Source organism: Eublepharis macularius, chromosome 8 (assembly GCF_028583425.1).
Source record: "Eublepharis macularius isolate TG4126 chromosome 8, MPM_Emac_v1.0, whole genome shotgun sequence".
NCBI lineage: Eukaryota > Metazoa > Chordata > Lepidosauria > Squamata > Eublepharidae > Eublepharis > Eublepharis macularius.
The window spans coordinates 100,019,347-100,044,536 of NC_072797.1; the positions used below are offsets into that span (position 1 = coordinate 100,019,347).

General features: G+C 42.2%; 1 protein-coding gene across 4 annotated transcripts in view; it reads left to right on the plus strand.

The window, feature by feature from the left end:
* The window catches only part of TRPM3 (transient receptor potential cation channel subfamily M member 3), a 510,178-nt gene that overhangs the window by 448,669 nt on the left and 36,319 nt on the right, over positions 1-25,190 (plus strand). For all 4 annotated transcript variants that reach the window (XM_054986519.1, XM_054986520.1, XM_054986521.1 and 1 more), the window contains 3 exons: positions 2,903-3,192; positions 4,583-4,811; positions 5,208-5,375. In XM_054986519.1, coding sequence (XP_054842494.1) covers positions 2,903-3,192; positions 4,583-4,811; positions 5,208-5,375 — 687 coding nt within the window. The remainder of the gene's footprint in view (positions 1-2,902; positions 3,193-4,582; positions 4,812-5,207; positions 5,376-25,190) is intronic.

A 25,190-nucleotide genomic window follows, 5' to 3' on the forward strand; every position in this document is an offset into this window, starting at 1 on the left:
CTGGGCAATGGAGCTTTCCCTTTGCAAGAGAGGAGCACAGAGCAATCCCAAGCTGCAGAGAGCTGCCATTCTCATTCTCCTTTGTATGGTGGGAAGAAAGTATTTTTCTCTCTGACAGTAGAAAGCCTGAGCTTAATCAGGGGCCCATAGAATTTAAACCCTTTGTTCAATTTGCTTAAAAAATATTATTGTTAGTCAATCATAGTAAAAGTAGGAAAATGAAATGAATGCAGGGTTTTTTAAAACGTTAAGTGGCCAGCTAGAGCTCTCCTGTTGGCTGATGCTTGATAGCCATTTTAGGAGCCAGTAGAGATAAATTAGTATTTCTGTGCAGAGAGTAACCTAGTTTTGCAGTCTGTAAAATCAACCCTCCCTTGTCCAATTTTCTTGAAACTTGAGGTTTTTTTGGTAGATAGTCAGAAAAGGCTCCACTGCAATCTTAGTGTGACATTTGATTGAAAAAGTGTAACTCGAGCCCCCCTAAAAAAAACTCCCCATAGGAAATAATGGCAGACCAATGAGATGAGGGGTAGATCTGCAGTGAAAACCTTTCTCACTTTCTGAAAGGAAACAAACAACAAACTCCAACAAGGAAGGATGGTAAATTCAGTTTTCAGTGGAAAGATAAGAGCTTTGTTATTGTCCATCACACTAAGTGTAGGGGACCCTGACCACCTATAAACTACCTCTGTTAGTCTCTTGCCATGAAAACCCTGCCAGGGGTCGCCATAAGTCACCTATGACTTGAGGGCACTCTCCACCACCACCATAAGTGATGGGGAATTAAATGAATGCAGACAGGGCCTTGGTTTTTTTAATGCTGGTGGCTAGCCAGAGCTCTCCTGCTAGCTGCTGCTTGACAGCCATTTTAGGGATTAGTATAGAGAACGTAGCATGGCTGCACAGAGAGACTCTAGAAACACTAAATTGACCCCCTTTGTTTAATTTGCTTGGAATGTATGGATACTTTAGATCAAAGGAAAGACTGTGTTCTGGGCAAATTTGGTGCCATTATCTTTATAAACAGCAGCCCTAGACCCTTGTATCCATTCTCCATTGAAAATAATGGTTCCAGAACACTAGAACCCCAAAAAAATACACAGATTTGAAACCAAACATTTTCTACCCTATCAGGTAGTGGGTGATATGAAGGACTTCTGCTTGAAACCTGGAAGAGCCACTGCCATTCTGAGTAGACTTTGATAGACTAGTCTAATTCAGTAAAGACAACTTCATGTGCTCCTTATATACATATTGAAGGCAGTATCTAAGTGAGCAGCCCTCATAAGTTTTTTTTTTTCCCAGCAGCCTGCAGGAGGTGCAATCTGCTCTTTCACCCACACATAGACAGAAAATGCATGACTGTTGTTCAAAGCTGTCAAAAGCTCAATAGCAAAAAAAAAAAAAAAGCCCTGTGTCTATATGGCCCTTGAAAGCTTGCATCTCAGTCTTTCCACAATTCCGTACACTACTTTCCACTTCTAGTCTAGCAAATATAATCTTTATTTACCTAATTCTCAAGCAAAATACTTCCAAGTATTTCCAGTTTGCATCAAGGCTTAAATTGGTCAGCAAGATATTCATACAGAATGTTTCTGCACAAGCAAAGTTCAGATCATGTAGATAACCCATTTGGAACACAACATGCAAAAGAAATAGAAGCAAACCCTTCATACTTCGCAACATGTAATTAAGTGACAGGTAATTCTGATACCCTATCATACATCAAAATTAAGTGAAAGCAATGCAGAAAAAATATGTATTTAGCAGAGAAACAGTGACAGTTGCAGGATCTCATAACAGAAGCCAAAACAAAAAGGGGACGGGGAAAATAAGAGACAGATGACACTGGTGGTCTTTTTAAATAAGATATTGTTCAATTTCTTCTCAGCAAATGTATTTTTCAGTCAATTTAATGAAGTAGCTATGATTAGAAGTAAGACAACTGGCATATAAGACAACTGGCTTTCCCAAGAGGATTATTCAGCAGATACTATTAATGCAATGTGGAGTACTTCATGCCATTTCCCCAGAATAAATCATCTCCTCCAGAAGCTGCTAAATCATACCTTCCATCCTTTTGCCACATGGCACATATAGACTTCATAAAGGATCTTTTATGTTCCTTGTGGAGCAAATAGCCTGTTGGGGTTCATTTGGCTTGGGGAAAGTTAAGCAACTCTTTCCCGATTTGCTCACATACCACAGCAGCTTTTTAAAAAGTGTAAGATCTGATCCAGCAGTGGTTCAGTTTGTCCCTAATTTTATACATAGGATTGGATGACTAAGGGCACCAGGCTGTAGATAACCATATGGAAGTATATGAATATTGGGTGAGCAACTGATTCAGACAAAATGAAGAAAGCAAGTGTGCCATGTGTGGCTGTAACAAAGGAATGAATAGGGCTGCCAGGTCCCCCAGTGCGGGTAGGGGATCTCTTGCTCCCAGCCTCTGCCATCTTCTGCCATTCACCTGGCTGGTGGGGGGGGAGAGGCCCAGGGAATGGGCCTGGGAGGCAAAAAAACAAAAAAAAACAGAGCCAACCCGCTGTGGGCATGCTCTTGCCAAGCGCAACATCACTTCCTGAAGTGATGCCATCATGCTTGTCAACAGGCATGTCCCTGTGCTTCACAGGGGCTTCGATTTGCCCCTGTGAAGTACAGCAGCAAGTCCCCCACCGGGTGCAATGACGTCACTTCCAGAAGTGACATCATCATGCCTGCCAGGAGCACATGCACGTGCAACCACCGGGAGGGTAAGGGGACGTGGCAACCATAGGAACAAGCCTTATATTTTCAAAAAGTGAAAAAGAACAACTATAAATAATGTAAATAAATAAAAATACAACATTAAGTGATTGACATTGTTTTGCTCTATTGGTTTCTCCCCCATTTTTAACAGGATGATGTTCCAATACGGAGGGGAAGAAAGACAACTAAAAAACGAGAGGAGGAAGTGGATATTGACTTGGATGACCCTGAGATTAACCATTTCCCTTTCCCTTTCCATGAGTTGATGGTGTGGGCTGTTCTGATGAAGCGGCAGAAGATGGCCCTATTCTTTTGGCAACACGGAGAGGAAGCCATGGCTAAGGCTTTAGTAGCCTGCAAGCTCTGCAAAGCCATGGCCCATGAAGCATCAGAGAATGATATGGTAGATGATATATCTCAAGAACTGAACCACAACTCCAGGTTGGGTGATTAGTTTATTGTTTATTTGTTTATTTCAATTAAAATGTATTAAAATCAGGGCCTTTTTTTCAGGGGGAACACGGGGGAACGGAGTTCCGGAACCTCTTGAAAATGGTCACATGGCCGGTGGCCCCACCCCCTGATCTCCAGACAGAGGGGAGTTGAGATTGCCCTCCGTGCCGCTCAGCAGCGCAGAGGGCAATCTCAACTCCCCTCTGTCTGGAGATCAGGGGGTGGGGCCACCAGCCATGTGACCATTTTCTCTGAGGGCAACCCACTGAGTTCCACCACCTCTTTTCCCAGAAAAAAGCCCTGATTAAAATTATGCTATTTCCACTGTGCTGACAAAAGCCAGAAAGTTAATCCACTGATGATGAGGTGACCTCCAATAATACTTCTATGTATACCTCTGCTGTTAGGATATTGTGCACAGAAAGAAATCTTGGTTGACTTTAAAAGTGATAACAGCATTTATAAGGGAGATCTCAATGTCTCAGGTATGTAGGACCGAGACCATCAAAGCTATCATAGTCAAAATCAGCACCTTAGATTATGCCTGTAAGGTAATGGGTAATCAGTGCAGATGCAACGTAACCCATATAATGCACTCTCAGTGACATAAACCTATTAAGAGGAAGACTGTTGCATGTTGCACCATCTAGGGCTGCCCAGCATAGCATATTGTAATAGTCAAGCCTGGAAGTTAGGAAGAAATGAATGCTGGTTTCTAGACAAGCTTTGACCAGACAGAAAGCCTTGGGACAAGATGAAGAGATGGATGGAGTGGAAGATACTCTGGGGGATACCCTCCTCCTCCTGAGATTCCAGGTTTAGCTGTGTTTGCTACGAAATCAGGGAAGACCAAAAATCATCTGCTATGAGGATGCTTAACAAAGAAGCATGCAAAGAAATGTTAACGCACCCCCCTCTCACAAATAACAAGATTTGTCAGTTGTCATTACCTACATTTTATCCTGTAGCCACCTCAATGAGTTCATCTGCTGTCAATCCCTCAGGAGTGTCTCCAACTAAACTTTAGATAAATACCAAGTACAGAGAACCTGATTTGAGTGAAAAGGACCTAGTAAAAACGTCCTTTAGAAATCTGTTTTTGTTACAGATACATAAGGAACATGGTGGTTCAGATGTAAATATTCAGGTAAGTGGCAAAGAAAAAAAGGAAATTAGAGGGAGCTTCAGGTTCTTAGAAATTATGATTTAAGAAACTCAGCTAGGTATTTAACCTAAAGCACCAACATTTCAAATGAATGTGAGCATCTCAGCCAGGACTACTGAAGTGTGGCATAGCCCTTGCAGCAGAAGCTGTTACCAATAGTTTACATTCCATAGAACAGACTTCACAAGATAACAAAAACGCCCTGTGTTGCAGGGATTTTGGCCAGCTGGCAGTGGAGTTGCTGGACCAATCCTACAAGCAGGATGAGCAGCTGGCAATGAAACTACTGACCTATGAGCTGAAGAACTGGAGCAATGCCACATGCCTGCAACTCGCAGTGGCAGCCAAGCATCGAGATTTCATTGCCCACACTTGTAGCCAAATGCTGCTCACAGACATGTGGATGGGCAGGCTTCGGATGCGTAAAAATTCAAGTCTAAAGGTTAGGACTACTTTAAAATTAAATAATATCTTGAAGCTCAGGGGGAAAGTTATGCAGAATTCTCCACAGGTGGTTTATTAATAAAAAGCATGGATGGTGCCTTGTCTTGTTACTTGCAAAAAATAAATTCCGGTTTAAAATCTTAAAGGAACTGCCATTATGAAACAAGACATATGATGTGGCAAGACTCTACTTGCCCATTCTAAAGATGGTGAAGATGTCGGGGCTTTAGTTGTTGCTCCTGACATCCCTCCATTACCCACATTATGGCTGCACTAGCCCCTAGCTGATCATTTTGAAAACCACATGCACAAAGCCATATGCCCGAATGGCCTAAAGAACATACCCATAACCTGTTCATTGTGCTGATTATTGTTATCATTATTATTGCTTTAGGTAATTCTAGGAATTCTACTTCCTCCTTCAATTCTCAGCTTGGAGTTCAAGAACAAAGATGACATGCCTTACATGTCTCAAGCCCAAGAATTCCAGCTTCAAGAGAAAGAGCCAGAGGAATCCGAAAAGCCAGTTAAAGAAAAAGAAGAGGAGGACATGGAACTCACAGTAAGGGGGAAACCTTGCAAAAGGTGGTCTGCATATACATTACTCTCTGGCTGACTTCTGTATGGCAGAGTGTGTAATTCTCCAAAGATTTATCCTGGCATTCTCCTGTGGTCCAAAAGTGGGGCAGTCCAAACTCCTGGGTAGCTCCTCCTCCTTCTCTTACGCAGGGCCAGCCAACTTTGCGATCCTAAGGGGGAGGGGCTTCCCCAGCTCTTCAGTTTTTTCCGGCCCTGCTCAGCAGGGAAGACACACTTCTTGCTCCTCTGGAGCAGCGATCCTAATAAAAAGAAGAAGACTGAGCGCTTGGTTCGTAGGGGATAAGGAAGGACCTGTTCCTCCCCCCTCCCCCCACTCATAAGCCTGCCGGGGAAGGCAACAGCAACGCAGCAGCAAGCTGCGGTTGCGAGCCGCAGAGCTGACATCCCTTGTGAAATAGGGCCCGGTGTCTGCAGGGGCCACGGCGAAGCACGGGAAAAGCAGCTGCTGTGGGAATGGACGTCGGCTGCTTTTGGCGCCAAAAAGCAGCGGCTGCCCCGAACGGAGCGCCAGAATGCCTAAACGCAGTAAGATCCTCTGAACGAGGAAAGGGGGGGCAGGTATGGTGCTAAGAGGAGCCTGGAAAGTAGCCCCGTTCGGGCTGCCCCGAACGGAGCGCCAGAATGCCTAAACGCAGTAAGATCCTCTGAACGAGGAAGGGGGGGCAGGTATGGTGCTAAGAGGAGCCTGGAAAGTAGCCCCGTTCGGGCTGCCCCAAACGGAGCGCCAGAATGCCTAAACGCAGTAAGATCCTCTGAACGAGGAAAGGGGGGGCAGGTATGGTGCTAAGAGGAGCCTGGAAAGTAGCCCCGTTTTTTACTGTAGGCACCCAGGTTTAGCTGCCTGAATTCAAGTAACCCTGCTTTTTGCACTTTCATTTTTAGGCTGGGCGGGAGAGGCCCTTTGGCAGGAATATGGAAAAGGAGAGCCACCCTTCAGAGGTAGCTGCTAGTGGTATGGAGGCAAAAAAGAGAAGGGTGGAGGACTGGTTAGGGAAGGACTCAAGTGCTTCTGATGAAACCCAGTCGTGCTCAGACATCTCTGACCAATCTTTAGAGAGAGAGGAAGGAGAGTTGTCTGAGGAGGAAGAGGGTTAGGCAAGCCAAGTTCAAACCAGGCTTTTTCCTCAGGAAGTATATAAAAAGCTTCTGGATAAGGTGCTGAGGACTCTAGAGATAACACAAACAAATCAAGGCCCACAGGATGCAGACCAATCATACCCCCAAGGCTTGGAAAGGGCCCTGCCAAAAATGGGACACAAGCAATCAGGAGTACCACTCCCAGCTGCTTTTCATAGTGAATGGGATAACCCGGCAAAGCCTAAGGTGTACCACTCTGTATTTCATAAGCTTTATTCCATGACACCTGATACAGCTAAGAAGATCAAGCTTCTTATTGTGGACGACCCGGTCTCCAGCCTTGCCACTACATCAGTCCTACCAATGGATGCTAAAGGTATGCCCAAAGATTCTTCAGACAAAAAGATTGAACAAGCGCTGCGCAGGAACTTTGAGGCCTCAGCGGCATCGCTGAGATCTTCGGCTACGGGATCCTTATTTGCCAGAGCTGCATACACTTGGGCATCAGACTTAGCTTCAGCAGGCAGAGAGGTTCCCAAGGAGGTCAAGAACGAAGTTAAGAAGATAGCTCTAGCCATGGCATTTGCAGCAGACGCCACACTAGATTCGTTCCAGATGTCCTCAAGGGCCATGGGTTTCAATGTGGCTGCAAGATGTAACACATGGCTGAGAAACAGGGACATTGACCCCCAAGCACGCAGCAGAGTGGCGGCTATTCCTTTTGCTGGAAGCAAGTTATTTGGAGAAGCCTTGGACAGATACTTGGTAGAAGACACGGAAAAGAAAAAGGTCCTGCCCTCAAAGAAAAGAGACGCCAAGTTCAAGAGCAGGCATTCCTTTCGTGAGGGCAAGAGGACACCAAGATTGGGAACTGACAGACCATTCAAAAACAGGTGGCAATCTAGACAGCGGAATGAAGGCAGATCCTTCAGTTTCAGGAAGTCATCCGCGCAAGCGAAAGGCCCAAAGAAAGGCAGACAAGCATGACTATCAACAGTCAATCTCTCAAATAGGAGGGAGACTACAAAAATTTGCAGACCAGTGGAATCTAACAGTATCGGATAAATGGGTACTGGACATAGTATCCAAAGGTTACTCCTTGGAGTTCGAAATGATTCCACGACGGCGATTTATACAGCTTCCAAGGAACTCCTTTCAACCAAAACACGTCAAGATAGAGGAAGCCATTCAACACCTACTAGAGATTCAGGCCATAGAACCAGTACCAATACAGCATCGGAGACTGGGAGTGTACTCAGTGTTTTTCATCATTCCAAAGAAAAATGGGGACGTCAGAGCAGTCTTGGATCTAAGCTGGCTGAATTAGTACATAAAGTCACGCAAATTCAAGATGGAGACAATGAGGTCTACCACTGGAGCCATACAGAAAGGAGACTTTCTGGCCTCCATAGATCTGTCGGAGGCCTATCTGCACATCCCCATTCGAGTAGCACACCGGAAATACCTCCGCTTCGCTTACGACGGGAAACACTATCAGTACAAAGCCCTGCCATTTGGACTGAAGTCTGCTCCAAGAGTGTTCACCAAGGTGTTGGTAACACTTATTGCCTTTCTCAGAACACAAGGAATAGCCCTGTCCCCATATCTGGACGACATCCTCATCAAGGCCCCGTCCCTGGTGTCAGCTCAGGAGGCAGTGAGGGTGACTACGGAATGTCTGGAAAGGCACGGTTTTATAATCAACAAGCAAAAGAGCTCACTCGAACCAGCGCAACGGATAGCCCATCTGGGAGTGATTGTCGACACGATCAAAGACAAAGCCTTCGTGTCCCCGGAGAGACAGCAGAAGATTGTGAACACAATAAGGTCAGTTCAAAAAGAGAGACAGGTGGAAGTGATGCAATTGGCGAAGCTGCAAGGAATGTTGGTGTTGTGCCAGGAGACACTCCAATGGTCGAGGTTCCACACACGCCCTCTGCAACAATTTCTTCAACCATATCAGAAGGCCATTTCTCACAAACGGCACATGTTAGTAGAAATACCAGATGCCCTGTCCAGGGAGTTGGATTGGTGGATGGAGCCGAGCAGATTCCTGGAGGGATCACCGCTGAGAGAACCAAAGAGACTTATACTGACTACAGATGCAAGCCTGACAGGATGGGGAGCACACATGGAGGGCAGGATGATACAAGGGTCATGGAACGACACGGAGAAGACATTCAGTATAAACATGTTGGAGTTGAGAGCCATAAAAAATGGCCTTTGGAAACTCAAGGATTGCCTGAAGGGACAGCACGTCATGGTCCACACAGATAATATGACGGCCAAAGCTTATATAAACAAGCAAGGAGGCAACCGGTTCAAAACGCTGTGCAAAGAGGCAAGGGAAATCTTCCTCTGGTCAGAACTGAATCTGAAGTCCATAAAGGCCATACACGTAGCCGGTCAGCAGAACGATCTGGCGGACTGGCTAAGCCGGAACAGAGTGGACCAGTCCGAGTGGAGACTGAATACTCAGGTATTCCAACAAATATGTCAAAGATTTGGAAAGCTAGAGGTGGACCTGTTTGCAAAGCCCCAGAATGCTCAGGTCCCGAAGTTCTTTTCCAGACTGAGGAATGCGAAGCATTAGGCACAGATGCACTGAGCAAAGACTGGCCGAGGACACTTCTGTATGCATTTCCACCAATACAGATCTTGCACAGAGTAATTCAGAAAGTAGTGGAACAACAGGCAGAAATGGTATTGGTTGCCCCCTTCTGGCCAAGGAGGCAATGGTTCCAAGATCTGGGAAGGCTGTCACTGGAAAAACCATGGAAGCTTCCTTACAGGGAGGACCTGTTATCACAGGGGAAGATACTTCATCCGAATCCAGGTTCCCTAAGATTAGCAGCTTGGAGGTTGAGTGTGGCCAACTGCAAGAACTAGGGTATTCCGAGAAGGCGATTGCCATAATGATGGCATCGTGAAGGAATTCAACAAACAATAGCTATGATAACACATGGCAGGTCTTTAACACGTGGTGTACAGAGAAAGGTCTGAATCCAATGACAGCATCGGTAAAGAGGATTTTGCTATTCCTACAAGAAGGGCTGGATAAACGGCTTAGCACCAGCACCCTAAAAAGACAGATAGCAGCGATTTCAGCAGTTAGAAGATCCAAGAAGGGAACATCACTCACGAAACATCCTCATGTCAAGAGATTCTTGAGGGGTGCTATGCTGTTAAACCCCCCACAAGTGCATAGGTTTCCCACTTGGAATCTCAACCTGGTGCTTACATCACTTACGAGAGAGCCCTTTGAGCCTATGGCAACATGCTCATTGAAACTGCTGACTTTAAAGACAATTTTTCTGGTCGGAATTACGTCAGCTCGGAGGGTGTCCAAAATTGGAGCACTATCAGTTAATAGAGACTTGTGTGTCTTCCATAACGATAGAGTAGTGCTTAGGTTAGACCCTACCTTTGTCCCTAAAGTGAACTCACTCTTTCACCGGGAGGAGGATATAGTTTTGCCTTCCTTCTGTGCAAACCCCAAACACGATAGAGAGAAGGAATGGCACAAGTTAGATGTGAAAAGGGCACTGAGTTACTACATAGACAGAACCAAACACATTCGCAAGACAGAGAGAATGTTTGTTTCCTTTGGGAAGTGTTCCCTGGGAGGGAAAGTGACAACATCCACATTAAGTAGATGGATACGAGAGTGTATCATTTTGGCGTATAAGGCTAGGAGGTGGAGCTCCCTGACGGAATAACAGCTCACTCACTAAGGGGTGCAGCCACATCAGCGGCCTATAGGGCCTTCCCATCATTAGAGAGAGTATGTAGAGCTACAACATGGAAATCTGTACATACCTTCACTAGGCACTACAAGGTGGACCAGATGGCATCTGCAGAGGCAGCATTTGGAAGGCGGGTGCTCCACCATGTACTGTAGATTAACAATAAAATAAAAGAACAGGAAATACCCACCCGAGGGTACACTGCTATGCATACATCCCAGGAGTTTGGACTGCCCCACTTTTGGACCACAGGAGAATGGAAGATTTGCATACACTTACCGCGAAGCTTCCTTTCTCGGTGGTCCAGAAGTGGGGCAGTCCACAAAACCCACCCAGTTTATCTTAGCCAGGACTGTGTACATAAAACAGAAAAGACAAGGTGGGGGAAAAGGTTTATGCTTGGTTGCATTTTATTGGTTCTAAGTTATTGTGTTAGTGTTCTAGACCTGTAGGACTGAAAGTTTGGAGTTGAGAATGAACACTGGAGGGGTAATCCGGGCTTGGATATGAACTGAAGAGCTGGGGAAGCCCCTCCCCCTTAGGATCGCAAAGTTGGCTGGCCCTGTGTAAGAGAAGGAGGAGGAGCTACCCAGGAGTTTGGACTGCCCCACTTCCGGACCACCGAGAAAGGAAGCTTCACGGTAAGTGTATGCAAATCTTCCATTTCCTACTGAAATTAGTTGTAGCTTTGCATAAGTAGTAGTCCTGTAAACATTAGAATTGTGAGTACAGGCTGTGCATGTAGCGTGAGGAGTTAGATCATGCCCAGTGATTCAACCCTTCCTGTGTGCTGCTCCTATCTACACACATTCAGTTCTATATTGGCACAGAGACTACACACATCCAAACTGTTACCTACATAGGCTTCACCCATAAGATTGGGAAAGTATCTACATACATCTCTGCACACAAGCGCCATGCATAAATAGGTGTCAAATAGGTTATGTTCAGAAGAATTTCCTGATTTGAACACATTGTGGTAATCAGATCAGTTCTATTTCTGCTTTCAGAAATGATCACTGGAAACTTTGAGAAACCTAAACAGAGTTACTCTTCTAAGCGGATTTATTTTAGCAGACTTAGAAAGATGTAAACTAGTTTGAGATTGCACTGCATATATTATTAAGAAGAATGGAAAGACTTTGTTAAAGTGACTGAGCAAGCTCACATCTTAGCAAGATGTCTGAGTACACAATGATTCTGTATCATGCTATTAGAAAGAACACCATTACTTAGTGACCAGGCATGGAAGATTTACAGAAGGTAGTTGAAGAATGCCCTCCCAAATGCAACCATTATTGGCTATCATTACTGCAATGTGGTGATGGTGGAGAATGCCCTCAAGTATTAGCTGAATTATGGCATCCCCTGGTGGGGTTTTCATGGCAAGAGACTAACAGAGGTGGTTTGCCATTGCCTGCCTCTGCAACCTTGGTCTTCATTGGCGGTTTCCCATCCAATTACTAACCAAGGCCGACCCTGATTAGCTTCTGAGATCTGATAAGATCAGGCTCACCTGGGCTATCCAGGTCAGAGCCATTACTGCAATACCTAAGTTAAAAAGGTCATAGTGGGTTGGATCCTATATATTATTCCAGTTTGGTGACACTTGGACTTATCCTACAATTGCAATTGCTCCGGCTCTCCAAATTGTTCCTGAGAGTCCACTGACACCATCACCATCCAGAGCAACATTTCAGGGAGTACAATGGGCTGTAGTGGGAATTCAGAAGTTCCATTCTAACCCTATTAGATTAACCCTGGACTCTCAGAAAGATTCAACAGCAATGTTGTTATATTGTCATGTATCATTTTGATAGCTCCAGGTTTAAATCTCAAAAATGAAAAAAAATCTCTAAAAATCTGTCTGTTAGATGTAGTATTACATTCTAACAATGACAAGCACACATTCTAAGCAAAGAGTTCTTCAGTCTGATAAACTAAGATGCTAGTATCAGTCACATGGTTTCTTAAATATGTTTATCTCTTTAACTTGCCCCTTGTCTAGGGCTCAGATGTAACCTAAGAATAACTCTGCCAGGTAAAATTTGGCTAAAGCATATATGCTTCTTTTCCAAGGATAAATTTATTTTTTAAAAGTACGTATGACCACAAATATGACCACAAATATGACCCATTATGGAAAATAAGCAGGCTCAGACTTGTGCAAATCTCCAGGATGTGTTAGCAGTTAAATTAAGGGTGATAAGGAAAACTGAGTTGAACCTGTAGCGGTTCTGAGAAAAGTGCGGAGATGTTTCCTATGGCAATTTGCACAAGGTGGTTAAGATTTGTTGGGTTTTAGAATATTGTGGTTTGAGATTATACACTGAAATAGATAAATCTTCACAGACGTTCCATCTTTACAAGTCTAGCTAGACTTCAAATTCACTGACCAATATACATTCTAGATTAGTTACTCTGATAATTGTCATTTGCATACTTTTCTTCCCATTGATTATTTTTCCTGCCATTTTATTTGCATTTTCATTATAAAAAACTGCATTGTAAACATACTCCTTGGCAAACACTTAAAGAAAGGGATGTATCCATTGGAAGTTGGTGTTTAACCAAATGGTCCTGGGAGACTTTGCAACACTAGTTTTAAATGAATATATTGTACACAAAAGAGATAATCAAGCCACTGTGATCATTAAAAATCCCCAAGCTGGTATAAGACTTCACGAGGATTTTTATGAGATTGCAGCTATGTATTGGTCTCTCAGTGCCCATATTCTGTTGAGGAACAACAATTAAGTTTTGTTTGATTAAATTTTGTTAAAAACGAGGCTGTTTTCTACAGGGCACAAGCAAGAGCTGTCCCCAAGACCTTGGCTGCAGGCAAGCTGAAGGCTCTGCCTACAAGACCCCAAATTCAGGGAAGCAGAAGACCCTAGGCACAACATCAACCTACAGGAACCCTATCCAGGCAAGATCCTCGACAATGGGGAAAGAGGAAACGATCAGAAGCCAGCATGAGATTGACAGGTTGCTTTCCTCTGAAAAGAGCTTAATCAGCTTTATCTGCCGCTCTTTATTGTTGGCTTCTGATCAATAAATGAAGTGCTTATTCAGATCCAATAAGCACAATCTGTTTCATGGTTCAAATGTAGTCAGTAGTGATTGCCATCTCTCTCTCTCTCTCTCTCTGTGATGCTCCCAGTTCCTTTTCAGTACCGTCTCCCCCTGTGGTCTGTGAACTCCTTCCTAGCTGACAATACTGAAGCACAATGTGCTGAAATGTATTGTTTCATTCCTAGAGAAATAGCTTTTTCCTAGAGAAATAGTTTTTAAAAGAATGTGCAATAGTGCGATTGTGTAATAGTGCAGTGTAAATGGATGAAGCATCACTGTTATATCATTAATTGTAGTCAAATGTAGTCAGTAGTGATTGCCATCTCTCTCTCTCTCTCTCTCTCTCTCTGTGATGCTCCCAGTTCCTTTTCAGTACCATCTCCCCCTGTGGTCTGTGAACTCCTTCCTAGCTGACAATACTGAAGCACAATGTGCTGAAATGTATTGTTTCATTCCTAGAGAAATAGCACGGTTTTGCACTTTACCTTCTCTCAACCCTTTGACAAAACCCTTTGTCTGACACTAATCTTCATAGTGTATAGCCCTTATGCCTCTGAGGATCCTATGTATGGTCAGATTTTATGCAGTCTACCCCAGAGGATTCAGCTGGCCTTAAATGGGTTTGATTCTTCTGCTGCTGGGAATCTAACATTTCTGACTATAAGGATGTAGATGCTGGACATGCTCGAGGCTAAAAATACATGTTTGAGGAGAGACATTTCTTGCATGCAGTAGTAAACCAGTGAACTGCTCAGCATCTTCATTGAATAAGGACCTGTGCTGGTAAATACGTTTTTAAAAGAGGGTGCAATAGTGCAATAGTTTTTAAAAGAATGTGCAATAGTGCGATTGTGTAATAGTGCAGTGTAAATGGATGAAGCATCACTGTTATATCATTAATTGTATCAATCTGTGCAAGCATCTCCAACCATTAGTGCACTGCTGTGGAGCTTTGTTGGAACCAATAAATGACATTAAATGCAACATCAATCTAAACCTTTCTCTACTTCAGTTTAGGAGGAGAGTTAGCATGGCAGAAGTATGAGGGGCTGAAAATATGTGGATTTAAAGCAACCCAAAAATGTTTCAGCTATTATGGAGCTATCTGTGTCACTGCATGACTACCCAGCTAAGATCTGATAGTAATTTTTATAATACGATTATATCTGTTAGGTTGTGTAGCAAAATGGACTTGCTAAGCTTTGGGACCTACAATGATGCAAGCTATTCTGCACCGCTGCAGCTAGTTATACTGTAATAAAGACAAGGAGCTGTGGTTCCCTACATGCAGTAATTGGATGCAGTACTATGATAGCATCACAGAATGTTCAAAAATATTCTGGTTGCTGAAGCATAGAAGGATTAACTATAGAATCTTCATAAACAGTCTGGTTTCTGAGAGATGATAAATTTATTTGGAAAAAAAATTAAAGTTCCGGGGTCAAGTTGTGAGGATATGTGAGGAAGCTGCAGGAAGAGGAGACCAGGAGCAGGGAAAGAGCAGGAAATCCACAGGCGAGCATTGTGAGCAAAGGAAACAAGCGGAGAAGACTAATAAACCAGAGAGATGACGAGAAATGTAGCATTAGTGGAGATAAAGGCCTAATGAAAAGGGCAGAAGATTTAATGAAAGACGAGGCCAATGGAATGAAGACAGTGCAAAAAAGTTCAAACACATTAAAAGGATGAGAATGTAAATAGTTTGAAAAAGGTGGGGACCGGCAAATGTGCTTAGCTTTCAGAGAAACTGATATTTAGACTTGCTGAAATTTGTAGGGCAGAATAATAGGAACTTTGCAAAATCACCACCGGAGAGGTCACGGAGATGTGGTTTACTGCCACATCAAATGCAGGCTCAGGCATGCTGATCAGGATCAGTTTACTTCAACTTACCACAGCTCTTAAAAACATTCCAAAAGGATGCTACTGAAAGGTGCTTTATGCATCCACACATGATTCATCCTGACTCAGGATGAATCATAGTAAAGCTGTAGGTTTTTAAAAAATCAGAATCCACCTACATATATATCAGCCTTCTAGCAAATTATCTTCTGTTTCCACCCTTTCTACCTTCTCACACTGAAAACAGCTTGTCAGCTCGTTGCAAACTATTTACTGTCTTTAGCTCTTTCTGCAATATGTGAATAATGAGATTTTTCAGAATCTGACACCAACATGAACATCCATGGTTCTGAAAGTCAGACTTGGCACATATTGGTGCTCAGCAGTCCATGGTTATTTCTGTGAAATTATAGCACAATAGAAACATTCTCAACAAGGAAAGAAATGAAGCAGTCATCTAAAAAAGGGCCAGAGGCTCACATGTAACTTCTATTCAAGAGGATGTCATTGATATAGCAGTAATAATTAATTGGTATTGTGCCATACAATGAAAAATTAAAATCTGGCAATTACAGCATTTCAAATATTATTTTCAGTTCTGTTCCATTCTCATAGACCAAAAATTAGAACCAAGTTATTTCTAAAATTAAAAGGAAAAGGACTATGTTCCTAAAACTGCTTCCTTGCTTCTTGCACAAGTCTTCTATTCCAGATCTTTAAAATAATAAAATAGCATTTCTCTCTCTTTCCGTAAGTGTGCCATTTAAATTCTTGCAGCTAACAAATAAGTAATGGTTTCAGTTCTGATCATTTATACCTTGTTGAACAGTCAGGGCATTTCATGTCCTCTTGGGAAATAAGAATTTGTAAAAGGACACCTTGACGTCTGGCTTTAAATAATATCCTCTTTCAAACATAATTCTCCAAACCTGGGAATGCATGAAACTGCATGAGCCAAAGCCCCCAAAGAAGCCTTGCAGTATTATATAGTTCCAAATGGCAATTTGCCATTAAAATATACTACAAAAGACCGTTTTCTTTGCTATCATAGAATGCTCCCTGGACATCAGTTTCACACCATCCCCACTTATACATTGAAATATGTAAGTAAATGGCAATAAAATGGCAAGGGCTTATAGGATTACAGTCTAACTCAGAGATCTCTAAAGTGGTGTCTGCCAGTAGGTTTCTTGGCAACCATTTGCTTCTTCCACAAAACAAATAGCTAGTCCTGGCTTTCCTCCAACTCATTAAAACAGGAGATGCTTCCAAAAAATCCAAACGGCATCATCTTTGTGCCTCCATCATAGGAAGGATGCTTGCCTTGCTTCCCAACATTTTGTGATTGGCCCCAATGCCTCCTGGCTGCCATTCTGTGATTGGTCTTGACCCCATGGCAGATATTTTACAGTGGCTCTTTCCTTATTCCCAAAATTCAAAAAGCCCCCATAGAGACCCTCAGTTGTAAATATTCAACCCATTCTGCCAGGCAACCAATTGGGATTTTGTTCACCATCCTCAAAACCCAAAACAGCCATCTGGATTTCAAAGTCTATTCGTACACAAACATTAAAATAAATGAACAGCTGGTTGAGCCTAAAGCATATGCCTTGTATGCAGAAACATAACTTCTCATCTCCAATTAAAGGGGCCTTCAATATTAGGGCTACTAATCTTGGCATTATAGAATGCCAAGATTGCTGGGGCAGGGGAAACAAATTTTTGTTTCTCTGTAACAGTGATATGCTATGATTCAAACTACACAATACGATTAGATGTGACTCAGATCTAGGATTGCCAGCCTCCAGCCTGGGGCCCTAGAGATCCCCCAGGAAAACAATGTAGGGAAGAGGCTGAAGTATGCAACTCTGCCTAGGACTGCACTGCTGGAAGACTATCAAACAAGTATAATATCAACCAGGTTCTGGCATACAGATACAATGGTAATATATTGTTATATATGTATTATTTATGGTAGGAAGTGCTGTCAAGTTGTAGCCCCACCTGTATTGTTTTCAAAATAAACTTTTCATTAAGGTTAGGAAAACATAAATGCTCCAAACCTTGAGCATCAACTACCTTCTAAGGCCAGCAAGGCATCCTTAAACATTGTGAATAAAAATGATGTAAAATGAACAGGCAGGACCCTTTAATTCATTCTAAGCACCATTCACTAGTTGTACACTTATATTCACACGCAAGCTTAATGATTAAAACAAATCACAAAATAAACATTTTAAAAGTATATAATTTCAGTTATTCTTCTGTTCATTTGAGATATATCAACTATATTTTCACATTACCTGTTTCTCATGATAGATTCAAGAGCTAGTTTGTTGTAGTGGTTACAAGTGGCAGGACTCTAATCTTGAGAGCCAGGTTTGATTCCCCACTCCTCCGTTTGAAACCAGCTGGGTGACCTTGGGTCAGTCACAGCTTCTTGGAGCTGTCTCAGTCCCACCCATCTCACAGGGTGATTGTTGTGAGGATAATAACACACTTTGTAAACTGCGCTGAGTGGGCATTAAGTGACCTGAAGGGCAGTATATAAATTGAATGTTGTTGTTTTGTTTTGTTTTTTCTGAAAATAGTTTCCAAAGCAGGTTACAATAAATCTAAAAACAGCATAAATGCACATCAAACCAATCAAGAAAGCATCTGTTGGGCTCATTGATCAGGGGAGGTCAGCAGAACTGGGGGCTAAAGTCCCAATCCCTGCAGAGCATCCCTGAACACAGTTGGGGAGATGCCACCATTTCCTCCAACTATTCTACCACAGAGAAGAGGGGAAACAAGCCTCTGGCCTTACTGGACATTACCTATGCTGAGCCTCCCACAAAAGAGTTATAAAGGACCAAAGTGGCTGGGTGCTGGTTAAGTTGAAGCCAGAATCAAGAAATACCTCACAGTTACAAAGAATACTTTTGTTTTTAAAATTGTGCATAAAAAGTTATATTTTAGAAAGTGTGCCAAGGGACAGATAAAACAATAAAGCTAATTAAAACCTACACTATACATATCAGAAGAGTCATAACCAATCTAAACCATGATGGTAACTTGTATGTACAACACTGCATTCTTAGTCAGGTTGAGCCAGCTGATGGTGCTTAAAAGTGATCCCAGACATGGCAGCCACTTGACCATATAGGAGTAGTAGGAAATTCAGGAACACCCCTAAACTGTGGACTTGGGTATTCAGAGGCAGGACAACACCATCTAAGTGAAAGTACATTTTTTCCTACCTTCGTTATTGGAAGTTACAAATTTCTGATACTATTTCATGTAATAGGACAGAGTGAAAGTTACCAAATTTGCCATAAATAGCAAGATTTTCTAGCAATCTGCGTTTAAAACTTCACCTGTCTAGAAAAATAGAAGATTCAAATTTCAAAAGAAATGCTCAGTTTCACCTTGACTATTGACTGGCAACTGCTGCTATATAATCAAAATTTCTTCTCTGTGAAATCTGAAGGGACAATCACTTACTGCATTTATGCTTGCTATCTAAGGAAAATATTGAAGTAGAAATCATTCCCATCACTTTCAGATCATACTTTCCTGCATGTTTTGTTCCCAGCCTCATAGGTGTCAGTTCTGTCTTCTGTAGTCCATTGATTTGTTATGTTAACTTTTTCTATCAAATAAAGAGTTACCTAAGCAAATTACAGAGAGAACAATAAAATAAGCAAAAAGCAGATACCTGAGTTGGTTCTCCAAGAACTGAAATGTGGAAAGGACTTTATGGGTTATGAAAAATAGCTTGTTATTCACAAAGGGAATAGAGATTTTATGAATGTACTTTAATGCACAGTGGGATGTTACATGATTCTTATTGTAAAATTAAGCACTCAGTGGATAACTATTAATCACTCAATCAAATATTTATTGTAGCTGTAGGCCATAACAGCCTAACCCCATAACACAATTCATTTCAGTACAAGTTAGACAGTCCGTTGTAGCAAAATACAAATTAACAGGATTTAAAATATCTGTAAAAATAAATGGTACAATAAAACCCTAGAATAAAATATATTTATAATTTGGCTAAAATTCTTGTGGAAGCTAAAAGTCTTGTAGGGTCAGCTAGGATTAGCCTCTTCCTTACTTTTGTTAATAGAAAGATAAAAGTAGTCACCTTAAGAGTAACATCTGGGATGACATCAGCAAATAAAAACTTAATGCATTCCTCCTCTGAACCAGAAAAATTTGTGAGAAAGGGGTTCAGGAATTTGTTTCTAATGAGCTTGTAATAGGGGCAATGTAAAATGTAGTAAAAAATATCTTCTACCTCATTGGAACCGCAAGGGCAAAGGCACTGAGCCTCTGGTATTTTTTAATATCTACTCCGAATATATGCTGATGGCACGGTTTGGGAACACGCTTGGGTAAATGCCTTCCTTGAGTGGACGTTAGGAAGGTCAACTAAGTAACATGAAAAAAATATTTTTCTTAAATAACTAAGTTATTTAGTTATAACTTAGAGGATAACTAAAGAAAAGTGTAGTCAAACAAGTACCTTGAACATCAAGGAAACTAATTTTAAGGAAGGAAGAGAAATACTAGGAGGATTTCACAGCTAGATAATCTATCAGGGAAAGGAGACCAAGAGCAGGACTTCTGGAAAAGGAATTCTGCAGGCACCATCAAGAAAATGACCAAGAAAAGTTAGAGACATCAAAAGCCATAAGTGTGACTGCATAAAAAGCTAAGTGATGAGCAGAAAATCAAACATGGTACGTATACAACATAAAAGAAGGTGCAGGACAGCTACAGCTAAGAACAAGCGGCAGCTGGCAAAGAAAACTTAAGAAAAACAAAAAGGGCTTTTTCACCTCTGTTCTAAGGAAGCAGACGGAAATAGTAGCCCAGTTGCACAGAAAGGATGGTAAGATGATGGTCTTGGGCAGCTCCTATTTGGTCTCTACCTTCTCCCCAAAGGAGAATTATGTGCCTAACAGAAAAAAGAGCCAAAAATACACTCAGAAATTGCTGGTTTGTTTTCTTAAAGCAGCTTCCAATACGCTAAACCACATTCAGGAAACTAAATTGTAATGAGTCCCACCCACCCAAAAGTTTGTTTGCTTCATTTCATTTTGAACCTTGCAGCAGCAGGCAAGCACTAGGCTTGCCTCGCAGGGCAGCATCTTGTTTTCCTGAACAGCATTCGCCAATCAAAGTCCAAAGCAAGACTTCACATTAATCATTAATTCTGTTAGTGGGAAAGGGGAAAGAGTGCAATGAGTATGAGTGCATCTCCCTAGGAAATGCATCTTTGTCGCTTCCCAGGAAATGGTATTGGACCTGCCAATTGGATCCTCACAAGGGGAGACTCCTCCCCATCCTGCCTATCAGCTTTGAAAATGTTTGGAAGGGAAACTTCAATCATAGGCTGAAATTCAAAAGACACTTCTCTGGGAGTAAGCACTATTGACTAACATGGACCTTAAATCTGAGTAGACCTGTCAGGGTGCATCTTGTTTTGGTTTGTAGTGCTACCCAGGCACTAGTCTGTCTCCCCTCCCCCCCCCCAGGCAGGGCACTGGACAATCACTGTGAGTAAAAGTGCCGCAGGGTGTGGGAAAATGGTGCATTGTTGGTTTGGAACCTCCAGATCCAAAACTGTAACAGAAGTATTTTCAGTGCACTGCACACCCCTAATGTACAATTTCACCTGATTAGTGAGGGGGACACAATAACTGCTCAAAATTGTTAAGAAATTGGTCAGACAATACCTAGTTATCTTAAATGATTTCAAGTCTTCAGTGCCAGACAAATTATGCTCTAGGTTACTAAAGGAACTTGCTGATACACTTTCAGAACCTCTGTCTATTTCTACTGCCATGAGCTCAGTAGGTGGCCTTGGGTAAGCCACTCCTCTCAGCCCCAGCTCCCTAGCTGAATTGTGGGGATAATAATAACACTAACTTGTTCACCGCTCTGGGTGAGGCACTAGTCTGTCTAGAAGAGCAGTATATAAGCGCAGTTATTATTATTATTACTACTACTACTACTACACTAGTACTACTACTACTATATAGGAAAAATCTTGGAAGACATAAGCTACTATGAGACTCCAGACAGACAAACAGGCTCCAGTTTTTCAAAAGGGAGGATCTAGGACACTGCAGACCAGTGTAACTTCAATACTGTGGAAGATAACTACAACAGATTATGAATCAGTCAATCCATAAACGTCTTGAAAGCAACACAGTGATTAGCAAAAGCTAGCAATAAGTCAAGAACAAATCCTGCCAGCCTAATCTTATCTCTTTTTTATGAGGTTACTAGTTTAGTGGATTGTGAGAATGCTGTGGGCATAATATATTTGTATGTGTATTGCTCTTTTCTGACCAGTGAGAAGTTACAGAGGCTAGAGTTTTTCCAGGATGGTTTATTTTCAAAAGAAAAGCACTGAAGATTTACAGTATTTTTATAGAATTTTATTTAGTTACAAACTAGAGGTAGAGCACAGGTGGGGGCACAGAGGCATTCCTACAGGACAGCAAATCTGCTACTGTACAGCAGATTCCCACACTGAGAGATCTGGTTCTCTGCTTTTCGTTCTGCTCTCCAAGCATGCCTAACAGTGCTGCCTTTTCATAAATACCTGCCCACTCCTTTCAGCTGTGCACATCCTTTGGAAATGGGATGTGCACAGCTCTAGTGTCAAGAGTGAGATACTAGGATAGGGTTCACAGAGAATCAGACTCTCCTAGCCCAAATACAGTTGCTGACCCAGCTGCAAGTATTTATGCCTCGCTTTGAAACAGTGTCCTGCTTCAGTGAATGGAATAATGAACAGGCAGAAGATCTTCCCTGCAGAATATACCCCCAGACTATGGCAAGACTGAAAGTTTTAAAGCTAGGCTTCAACTGGCCTGAGATTCAGGACAGAAGTGTAAAAGAAGAATGAGACTGGCTTTTTCCAGAATTGCCATGGAACAATATTTTGACTGGAACCTCTTCCTGCTCCCCATAGAAGAAAGAGGAACACAGCTCATCAGAGTGTGTGTGTGTGTGTGTGTGTGAGGGGGGATGCATTTGGAATTAAGTGCTTTTGATAAGCTTCTTACAGCAAAGAGAAGTGGAGATCTTTGGGAGAAGTAAGTAATTTTGCAGTGTTGTGATTATTAAGATTTTTGTTTTGTTCTGTTAAGCGTGCTTGTATTTCGGCTGGAAAGAAAAATGTTGCTTGATTGCTTGAGTATGCGGCTGCAACACAAAACGAATGTAAATGAGGTTAAATGTCTGTGATTAGCTAGCATATATATCTTTCCAGATTGCAGCTGTTATGGATACCAAAAAGAATTTTCATTCTGTGTCTCCTGAACATGTACAAAAATCACTACTAGGGCTTTGCAGGGTGCAAACATTGTTAAAATAAAAATCAAAGTTTAGAGAATTCAAACAATAACAAGAAAGGAGCTGAACTGCTGATGTGCACCTGTGCAAGAATGAGGAAATACTTTAGCAATATGATTATTTTGCTTATTTTTGATTCCTTGTTAATTTGTTATTTTTTCTAGAAGGCAACCTGTATAGTCAGGTGACTAGACATTTCTAGGAAGGTGGTGGTGTAACAAGTCTGGATTTTAATAACTATAGCTCTGTCTATCGTATTTGACAAAAAGAAAGGTAATGTTTCAGTATCTCGTCAATGGATCTTAATTGCCCTGGTCAAGCAGCCATCAGAGATTAAAGAAGGTGACTCTTCCCATGACTGAATGAAGTGGGCAGGTGTATTCTGTGTTAAAAGGAAAGAAGTGTAGCTGAAGATGCTAGGAGAGACAAAGAGAGAATCGGAGTCACTGATGCTAGTTGGCCAAAGCATCTGGGGTGTGTGGTGCCAGACCTCTCTGGATAGAAAGTGGGGAAGCATATCTGGTGACAACTGAGAAGTCCTCTGTGCATGCACTTGTGATCTAACTGTATATTGTTAAATAAAGCAAATGCCATATGTCTCCTGTGCTCTCTCTTCCAAAAGGAACTGCCCAGAAATTTCTCACTGATCAGGGAAGTAGGATGTGTCTAATGATATTTTTATTTCAGCAATGCATTTGATAAATTCTCCCATCATGTTTTTCTTTGCAAGCTAGTTAAAGGGCTAGTTAAAGGCCAGTACCATCATCTGGCTTCGCATATGGCTAAAGAACCATATTCATAGCTTATCAATGGCACTTCATCAGTCTGGCAAGAGATTTTGAATGGGGTGCCAGAGGGCTCTCTCCTGGGACCAGTACCTTTCTGAAGAGATGGAGAGATTCCTTATCAAATCCAAAGATTCAGGGGGAGGTAGAATGGATAGCTAATAGCTTAGAAGACTAAATTTTAAATCGTCTTGATGGGTTGGGAAGCTGGGCTAACAAAATGGAATTGCAACATTTTGCATTTAGGCAAAGAGAATAAAATGCACAGATAGAAGAAGGAAGTTCTTGGCAATAGTACAGTCAATCTCAAGTTGAATATGAGTCAGCAGTAGACATAGGCACGAACAGAAAAAAACAACAAGCTGTTTGTTGCCATCCACGAACAACAAACAGTACCGAACATAACCCCTGCTCACAAACATGTTCGTTGTTTGTGGCCCCTTAAAGATCCCTTTAAACTATCAGCTGGCAGGCGGCAGGGGAATTCCCCCCCGCCTGCCAGCTGATAGTTTAAAGGGCCCTTTCCTGCCATGTGCAAGGGGCAGGGCCCTTTAAACACCCCACAAACTGACCTTCCCAATGTCCAATACCCACTAAATTTGCAGGGGACATAGTCCTCACTGTCCTCCGAAGACCCCCCAAGTTTCAGAGAGATTGCACCCCGGGAAAGGCATGATCCATGTGTCCCTCCCCCTTTGCTGTCATTTTCTCTTTACAGTAGCAAAAACGAAACTGCCTGTTGGAAGGCAGCTACTTCGAGGGGTTACAAACTGACCTTCCCAATGTCCAATACCCATCAAATTTGCAGGGGACATAGTCTTCACGGTCCTCCGAAGACCCCCAAGTTTCAGAGAGATTGCACCCCGGGAAAGGCATGATGCATGGGTCTCCCCTGTTGTTGTCATTTTCTCTTCACAGTGGCCATAACGGGACACTCCTCTGGAAGTACTTTGAAAGGTTAAAGTCAGAAGGAAATCCAGAAGGAGTTCAGACAGAGTTCAGTCCCATTGCCAGGGGAATTGATTGAAAGGCCCCAGACTGTCTGGTTCGACTAGTGGCTGAGGAAGGCAACGAACAAGGCTTGCAACGACCACTTGTTCATTTATAATGGAGCCTCACGAACAGCTTGTTCATGAACAGACGAATGGGCTGTTCGTGGTTTTTTTCCATTCGTAATACTGTTCGTGCCCATGTCTAGTCAGCAGTATGACACCACTGCAACAAGTTTTAGGCTGCATTAATAGAAGCCAAGGTTGCTAGCTTCAAGTTGAGAAATCCTTTGAGATTTAGAGGATAGAGCCTGGGGAAGACAAGGTTTGAGAAGGAGAAGGACCTCAGAAGAGTATAATGCCATTTACTCCAGGAAAATTTATCTCTGGAGATCAGTTGTAATTCCAGAGATATCCAGGAACCATGTGGAGGTTGACAATCCTTGTACTGAAGCACCGTACAAGAAATAATAGTTACACCCTATTCTACACTAGGCAGATCTTAGTTATTTATTTATTTTTATTTATTTATGTAATTTATATTTCGCCTTTCTCACTGAGACTCAAGGCAAATTACATAGTGTGAGATTAGTACAATCAGTGACAAGGACAAGGGCAGGCATTTCCATACAGTGTCAAGGACATTTCCATAAAACAATGTCATAGGGTAAATGAATGCAAGTTTACAAAGATATAGTATTAGCAAGGATCCAATATGGGGTTGAAAAATTGCTGAAACAGAACATAATCAATTCTAGGACTTAAACAACATGAAACACAGGTAGTATATACGAGTACATATTTAAAGCAACAGATAATATGTAAGGCAACATAATGGTGAAATCAATGGTTTCTAACTCATTAGTGAGACATCTGGGACCCCTTTCCTACAACACCGCCC